General features: G+C 58.5%; 1 protein-coding gene across 1 annotated transcript; it reads right to left on the bottom strand.

Annotated features, from left to right (window-relative positions):
• Window positions 1-4,481: 4,481 nt before the first annotated feature.
• On the bottom strand, window positions 4,482-8,675 carry LOC115352067 (digestive cysteine proteinase 1-like). The gene is made up of 11 exons (XM_030039723.1): window positions 8,627-8,675; window positions 8,027-8,086; window positions 7,596-7,688; window positions 7,273-7,445; window positions 6,749-6,989; window positions 6,129-6,330; window positions 5,833-6,026; window positions 5,598-5,689; window positions 5,349-5,510; window positions 4,954-5,143; window positions 4,482-4,755 (listed from the first exon to the last, which is right to left on the bottom strand). Exons 1-11 carry the CDS (start codon window positions 8,673-8,675, stop codon window positions 4,568-4,570), a joined length of 1,644 nt encoding a protein of 547 aa, XP_029895583.1. The 3' UTR covers window positions 4,482-4,567.

Raw genomic sequence — 8,675 nt, 5'->3', positions numbered from 1 at the left:
TATTCCCAGTCCTAGCCTGTACAAGTGGTGAAGCTGAAATATGAGATGCTCACTGCAGTGCTCAGTCTTTCCCAAGAAGGACCGGGGGAGTGTCTTGGGTTTTTAGTAAGGCTGCGTGGGTGTGCATATTAAACTGAAATTCTGCTGTGCTTGGCTACCTCGGGGACTAGTTATAATCACCGGGCAAATATGCTGTGTGTAGGAGAAATACTTAATTTCATGAAATTCGTTGCATTGTGCTGGATGCTAGATTGTGATTGGGAAATACCAGTCGGTAAAGGCAGAAGGCAGAGCTTGGCAGAGGCGGCGGATGGCTTTAAACAAAACCCTCCTCGCTGCTCAGGGGCTGCGATGCTCCGAGGAGAGGTTCTTGGGGAAATCAGGCGGAGGTGGAGGACTGGGGCTGCCCAGCTTTCTGGGGTTTGACAGCGCACCTGGAAAACGTAAACGCCGCCAGCGATCTGTTACAAGAAATAAAACCTCCTAAAAGTCAGGGGGGAGGGCGGGGGGAGGAGGAGTTGCAAACCTCTCGAGCTGAAGGAAAAGGAACGATTTCGTTTCAGAATGTGAACAACAAACCTGCCAGAGCAGTCACGGTCGCCAAGGGAAAAACATTTGGCTAAGGAAGAGCATTTGTAAAGCTGCTACCGAAGGAAGTGTAATAAGAAACGTTTAGAAAGCCACTGCCTCAGTGATTTTCCAGGATAGCCTCGCTAGCAAGCTTTGCAGAGCTTGAAAGACCGTTCAGATCACATTGGATGCAACCATTTGTACCCCAAAAAAGCTCCAGTTACTGTATTATATAGCAAAAGTGAGATGGCCTCCTCCTGGGTCCTAGTCTTTGCCATCCTAAAACCTCAGAGCTCTGTAACACGTGTCCTTTCCCTCTGTGAACCACCTGGCTCTGTCCTGACCCAGCTCTGGAGACCCAGACCCCCAGGAGCCCCTTCCCCGGAGTGTAGGAGTGTTGTTGGGAGCTCACGATCAGCCCTCCCGGGTCGTCTGGAGCATTTGGGAGCCAAGAAGTTGCCAAAGCAAGTTTGATTCAGCTGCTGTTCTTTGACACCGTCTGTGGTTCTCTGTAAATCACTAACAGATAATATTTTCATATTCTGGCTCTCTCCATGTCCCCTGCTTTCTGAATAATTACCTTGTTTTGTGCGAGCCGTAAGAGGTTTTCACAGATAATTCATCCAGCACTGAAAGGCAGCCAGCTTTTGGGCTGGAGCACATTTTCTGGCCACCTGGCATTGCTGCACAGAGGTCTGCACTGGAGCGCAGCTGCCTCCGGAGGGAAGTGCCGTATCCAGGACAGCCGAGGGCAGGGCGAAAAACCAAACCCAGCTGAAATCCCAGCCGCCCTTCCTCGGAGAATAATTTAGCTTGGCAAACTCAGCCCACCCTGAATTTCTGGATGTGTGGACAGATTGATCCCGCAGATCTGGATGCTCTCACCCACAGAAAGGCCGTTTCACTGGAAACAAAACACCTCTCGGGAGCTGTTTGCGGCAGTGTGCTCTGTCTCAGCTCGCTCCCCGTGTCCTGGCCGGTGCTGGGCTCTGCAAGAGTGGGTGGATCGGAGCCCAGCGTGGAGCCAGGATTGCCCCAATGTTCCCATTCCCATCCCAGGGGATGAGTTGATGCGGGGCAGCCAGGAGAAGTGATTGTCCCTGTGCCAGCTTATCTCAGCGACTCCCAGAACCGGGCCACCAAAGATGCTGGGGTAATTGCTGGCATCACTGTGGTGAGGGGCTTCAATGAGACAACATGTCTCTGATGGAGAGCGCAATGTCCTCATCTTTAATAGGGGCCGTGAGGGGCATCAGCATCTCCATCTTTGTCATAGACAGGGATGTTGTTGAGGTGAAAGCCACAGCTGGGGACACTCACCAGGGAGGTGATGATTTTGACAACCATCTGGTGAGCATCTTCATGGGTGAATTCTTAAAGAAGCATCAAGAGAGCATGAGGCAGGACAAATGAGCTGTTTGGAGGGTCAGGAAAGCCTGTGAGGTGCCCAAATGGACTCCCACCTCCAGAATGAAAGCCACCATCAGCTTGTACTGGCTCTAAAGGGATCTGCTTGCAGGCAGACATTACCCATGCCCAGTTTAAGCACCTGAGCACCAAACTCTTGGTTGGCAGGTGCCAAGCAGGGGTGGCTGAACAAGGAGGAGACCCTGAAGGTAGCAGAGGACCATGAGAAATACTGAGCAGAAGACAGGGTGCAGGACTGGAAGCTAGCCACTGAGGACTACCTCCAATCCTGTGCTTTCAGGATGAAGCTGACCTCAGGAGACATCTTGAACTACATCACGCTGCAGACCAAGAAGAAGATGTGATTCTCAAGGGGGCATATGGGAGGTAGGTGCCAAATCCTCTCAACTTTCACTCTCAGGGCAGTGCTCGCTCCCTGTAAAGAACCAGCCTTAACTGATACTTCACCATCAAGGTATCAAATCTGGGGAGTTTCCTACATAGCTGGAAAGATGGAGATGCAGGATACACAGGCAACATGCCTCTTCCAAAGGAAACCTTAAATGCCTACCTTTAGACCAGCTTTGCTTTCAATAAAATGCAGGATTCAGAGTGGTTGTTCTTTGCCATGCTTGGCAAAACCTGGAGCAACTCTGAGGTTCGGGTGTCGAGGGAAGTCTGGAGGTCGCAGCTCACCCGGGCTGGGAGCCAGAACCCAAAGCTGGCTCTGGAAACAGCAAACCTCTCTTCAGGGACGTCCTTTCTTATTTTCTCCTTTTTCAAATATAATAAATGGGTCTTTTTTAACTTCCCAGCCATCCTTAACTACCCATGCTTAGAACTGCTATCCCTAATGCCACAAATGCAAAATTTCAGGCTCCTGCTAAATGCTTCCTGGGGGTGCAAAACCTCCAGCTCTCAAAGCCACCTGCGTGTTCAGCAGCAAATTCAGAACATCACCTATCCAAAGGGAGCCTGAAAGTCACGGTTCCCTGAAAGTCAAAGCATGTTTTATTGACTGCAGTCAAGAGAATCAAAGATCTGGAGACCTGGACTCCCACAGAATAAACCACATTATTCCTGCGCAGTGATCGTTTCTCTCCCAGACATGAATTCGAGTCAGCACCCCTGCTGAGAATGATTAAAGACCACTTCAGAAATCAGTGCAGCAAATTGTAAAATAAGCAGGTGAACAAGTGAAAGAAAACAAGAAAATATTATGACCTGCCACCCTCAATTGGAAGCAATCACATCGCCTAGAAGGAAGCTCTGCTCCCTGGGCGCTGCCGGCCAGCGCTTGCGGCGGGGAAGCACGGTGGCTGACCCCAGCCTTTAGCTGTACAAAATAAGGGTGTAGCCATGGGGGATGTCGCTTCTCAGCTACCAGAAACTCATTTTGGGGGGAAGATGCAGCCCGTGAACATGCTGATACAAGGCAGGGCTGACTTTTCCTCTTTTGTAGGCTCCTCTCCCCAGCTGGCCAGCTGTTAATTGGGCTCTCAAATTGGGAAGGCAGAGCCTGGCAGTGCCAACAGCTCTCACCTGAGAGATTTGGGCTTCCTGCTGGTGCTGCCTACCTGGCTGCATCCCCAGGACGGACGTGAGCAGGGCACCGGAGCCCCAAGAATGAACCTTCACACCACACTGATATCCAGCCTGGACACCCCAAGAGCAACACCGGCCTCGTGAGCCCCTCGGCTCTTGGTCAGGCTTCCCCGTGGCCATGCAGTTTTGGGTAAAGCACTGAAGCAAGGGGAGACAAATGGAGCACAACAGCTCTGGGGTGGCAGCTCCAAACCCAGCTGCTCCCCAGGAGGTTGGACAAAACCCCCCTGAGGTGTCCTGGATGAAATGAGCTGGGTCTCCTTTGGGTCCATTTGGGCTCCCTCCGTCCTGAGGACTGCTGGCAGCAGCATGGAGACCCTCAGAAGCTCTGCTTTCCCCCCAGATGGGTGGGGAAACCGAGTCACCAAGCACTGACCCATGTAGGAGCCTGGAGAGAGGCTGAGCAGAGGTGTCTTGAGGGGCACCAGGCACTGGGGACCGCTCTCTGAGGAGGGGGGCAGCTCCCTTGTTCCCAGCGTGACACCGGCTGTCGGGACGGTCCAAGTCCCCGAGTCCAGTTGGGAACAGGAGGGCCCTGAGCCCAGCCCAGCTTCTAAGACTGGATTCAGGCTCCCTCCCTCTGCTGCTGAAGGGGGTACTGGCACTTCTGGGTTCTGAAAGCTCTGGGGTTAGGGTACACGTAACCCAAACAGGGGTGAGCCTGGGCTGAGCATTGGGTGAAACTCATCACACAAAGGGCTGCAGAAGGCAGTCACAGCAAGGGCTGTGGTTGGCAGGGGACGGGCTGAGGCTGGCAGAAGACACCCCAGCATGACAGACAGGATCACTTCTACAGGCTTTTATTGCCAAAATGATAAAATACCTCTCCAGAGGGCTGGCAGCATCCTCCGACCTCCCAGCTGAGCTGCCCACCTCTGCCCTACAGCCACTTCCCAGGGCCTGCATCCCTCTGCCAGTCTCCCATCCATCTGGAGCTGCCCAGGGGGACATGGAGGGGACCGGGCACATGTGGGACCATGTACCATCAGGCAAGAATGGGGAAAGAGGCAGCGGTGGTCACACCGCAGTTGTTGTCCTTCATGGCCATGAGGATGTAGCCGTCATTGCCCCAGTACGTGGACCAGGAGTTCTTGATGAGCCAGTAGCTCTTACCGTGCAGGACCCCGTAGCCCACAGCCAGCACTGCATGGTCCAGCGCCGACGTCTCATTTCCTGGCCGTAAGGAGAGAAGAAAACAGAGCCATCTCAGTCCCCATGCCTTGGAGCTGGAGGTTGTTCCCGATGCAGCGAGTGGCCCCGTATCCCCTGGCTGGGAGCTTAGCGGGGAGGTAAATCCCACGCTACAAATATTTTTGCCTATCCCAGCCCCAAAGAGCAGGACGTGGAGCCTCCTGGGTCGGCTGGACTCACCACAGTGGGGCTCCTCGTAGACACCATTGGCGTAGAAGGCGAAGGACTTGTGCGAGGCGTCGATGTTGACGGCCACGGGGCCGTGCTTGACCAGCGCAGCCTTCAGCGCCGCAGTGCTGCCCGGCTCCACGCTGGCATAGCCAGCGAGTTGGCCCACCAGCTCCGACTGGTTGCAGTGGCAGTAGCCGTTCTGGCGGGGGAAGCTGAGGTGGCACCAGGGTCCCAGGGCAGGTGGGGGGGGGTCTGATCCACCCCAGCGAGGGGAAAGGAGGAAGGGGGGCAGCTCAGATGGAACATCCATAAACCGAAGTAAAGCCTCCATTTGCTGCCAAAGGGCTGATGGCTGTTTTGGGAAAGCCTGGGGGGAAGGATTGGGGAGGGGGTGGCACCCTCACCTGCCCCAGGTAGGGCCCGTAGGACTCGGTGCTGGCGATGCCGCCGTGTTTCTTGATCCACTCGTAGGCTCGCCACTCCTCGCCCCCGTCGCAGGCGTAGTTCCCGAAGCCCCAGGAGCAGTCGATGAGGACTTGTTGGGACAGGGGGGTCAGCACGCCGGTCTGGGGGGGATGACACGCTGCAGGGATGGGGCCAGGCACTCTCAGAGCACCCCAGCTTGTCCCCGTGGGGCATGGCCCCGCTCTCACCTTGAGGAAGAGGGCACCCTCCATCGCGCCCGTCGTAGCAAAGCTCCAGCAGGACCCGCAGACGGCCTGGTCCTTCACGGGGGTCACGGCGCCTGGGGACAGCGGGATGGGGACACGTTTAACAGAGCAGTGCGGGATGCTGGCTGTCCCCATGCAAACCCTGGCGTGCACAGCTGACCCCCAGCCTCATGCACGCTCTGGCCTCGCACGCCAGCGGCACCGGCTCCCTCCTCACCATACAGCCGCCAGTCGAGGCTCTCGGGCAGGATGAGGCCGGCGTAGAGCTCAGTGGGGAAAGGCTGCCCGTTGTTAGGAGCCCCGCTCCGACGACGGCCCCGCAGGGCGGCCAGCTCCTGGGGCGTGCGGTCGGCCAGGTGGTTCAGCGCCAGCGTGTAGGAGAGCGCGGCGCGGTTCCTCGAGTGCACGAACCTGCGGCAGAGCAGCGATGCTGCGAGAGGGGAGCGAGGAGACCGCGCTGGCTACTCCATCCCTGAGCCCCAGCAGCCCATCCATCCCCCTGGCATCCCGTACCGCATGTTATGGATGAAGGTGTGCTTGCGATGTTCGTGCTCCTCCTCGTTGCTATAGCTCTTCCCAAACCGCTCCTTGTAGTGGTGGAAGAGGCGGTGGTGGACGTGGTCCATCTCTGGCACTCTCCCCACAAACTCCTGCATGGGGTTGGCCACGATGCGGTGCTCGGGGCCGGCCACGGGCCACTGCTCACACTGCACCCCTGCCACGAGGAACGGACAGCGGCTGATGCCTCCCGAGCGGGGACGGGCTCTCCTGGCCCCCCCAGCTGGGATGCACGGCATGATCACCCCCAAAACCATTGGGGCTGTCCATCCCGTATAGACACGTTCATGCAGGGGGGATCTGCACCCACACCAGAGCTGGCTCCTGAGCACCCACTATCCCACCCAGCACCCTGCACGGAGGAGCCAGCACTGGGAAAGCACCCGCATCGCCCCAGCTATCAACATTAATTCGATTTCTCCCCTGCTTTTTTCCCAGCCAAACCGATTCACCCAAATTATCAGGCTCTTGCAAAAAATAACGCCAAAAACCAAATTAAAAAGGTGGAAGGGATGCTGCATTTCAGTGGCAGCACCGGCCGCAGGCTGGGCTGTGGGGTGGCCGGGGACACTCACCCTCGGGGAGGTGGAAGACGCTGGCGGGGAAGCGGTGGCTGAAGGAGGAGTAGTCGATCTCGTACTTGTCGTAGTGGGAGCCCAGGAGGCTGTTGAAGCCGTGCACCTCGTAGTGCAGGGGCACGGGGCCGCGGGCAGAGCTGCCCACCCGCAGCGTGTAGACGTTCTTCTTGAGACCCCAGTAGGAGACGTTCTGCCAGACGGCGCAGCTCTGCCCGCGGAACCGTTCCTCCCGCACCCGCTGGGCACAGCGCACGTGTCGGGGACCGGGGTGCCACGCCGGCACCGCCACTGTGGTGGTGGGCACCCCACAGTGATGGCAGCTCATCCTGCATCATGGCACGCTGGATGCAACCCCTCCATCGCCCGTGGCCGCATACTGCCTTGTATTTACCCATTCCCAGGCAGGGAAGGCTGCTCTGCCCTTGTAGGGAGGTAGCTGTCAGACACCCTCTACCCATGCGGGTCCCTTGTCCCCACCCCTGCCCCATCCTTCATCCTGGAGAACCATGCCCGGGGCTCACCTTGAAGTTTTCCAGGCTGGGGAAGACGCTCTGCGGGGCGATGAGGTCCCCGTCGGTGCCGTTGATGCGGAAGCACTTGCGGACGTTGACCTCCGTCTCTGTGGTCTCGGGTGTCACCTTGAAGCTGGCGCCGAAGGGCTCAATGGACCCGAACTGGTAGGTGACCACTTGGCCTGGGACAGGGACAGCACTAAGGTCAAGCCAAGCCCTCAGCTCCTGGCATGGTGATGGCTTCCAGGGCTTTCCTGGGGCACCCAAAGGCCCTGGGGCAGAAGGTGGGGGATAGTGAAGGGTTGAGGGGATGGACCCCTTTCTGCACCCACCGCCGTAGTATTCGATGCGGCTCTTCCCCCCGGTGAGGTTGTACCAGGCTTCAAAGGGCTCCCTGATCTCCGCGTAGGGCAGGCTGATGACTCCTGTGGGCACAGAGGGGCTGGGATCGGGGAGCCGCAGTGGGACGAGCCCCAGGGACACCCCCTACCCCCCTGCCCCGAGCCTGCAGCCGGGAGGGGAGCACGGGTTAGGCAGGGAGCACCCCGGGGCCCCACAGCATCATCCCCCTTCTCCCACCCATGGCCACCACCGGCAGCACCCCAAGGCAGCGATGCACCCCAGCACCCAGGTTGCACGGGGGAATTGGAGCCTCCTCGGCTCCGGCACGTCGGGTGGGAGCTGGTGGCTGGAGGTTTGGGACCCCCTCGGGCAGCACGGCGGTGACACCGTCCCAGCGGGGTGCCCCATCCCCGAGCAGTACCTGTGACATGGTAGACGTCCCCAAATGTGGGTGTCTCCAGAGAAGCCTTGCACTCTGCTCCTAGAAGAAAAACAAAACCAAGACTCAAACCCCTTCACGCTGCTGATTACCCAACTCTCCCCAGCGGGGGCTGGCAGCGGTGCTGGTCCCTGGCTCACTGTCCCCCAGGAGAGGGGGACAGACCCAGGGGAGCCTGTGCTGGTGGCAGGGCTGGGAGGGCTCCCACCTGCCCTGGCAGGGCAGAGACCGGGGGTCCCCAAGCCGGGGGTCCCCGCTCCTCCACCAGCCCTCTGGCTGACCCAGAGCCCTCACACACATCCCTGCTCTCCCTGAGGTGCAACCAGCTCAGGGGCACCCCAAAGCCCCCACGCACACCCCAGGGTGTGAGGGGCAACCCTATGCACCCCCCCCCATGCCACATGCAGAGTGTACCCACTGCCCCTGCACTGCTGTGGGCATGCAGCCCCCTCGCAGGGCGAGGACCCCCACAGCAGCCCAGGACCACCGCAGTGCCCAGGCTAAGGGGTACCATGGCATCACCCCACGATGGGGGCACAGCATCCGTCCCCCCCCCCAAGCTCGGCCAGGGCAGGTGCCCACCCAGTAGCACAGCAGCCCCCAGCACCAGCAGCCACCCCAGCTCCTCCAT

Source organism: Aquila chrysaetos, chromosome 16, assembly GCF_900496995.4.
Source record: "Aquila chrysaetos chrysaetos chromosome 16, bAquChr1.4, whole genome shotgun sequence".
Classification (NCBI taxonomy): Eukaryota; Metazoa; Chordata; class Aves; order Accipitriformes; family Accipitridae; genus Aquila; species Aquila chrysaetos.
This window is presented reverse-complemented; position numbering and strand designations above follow the sequence as displayed.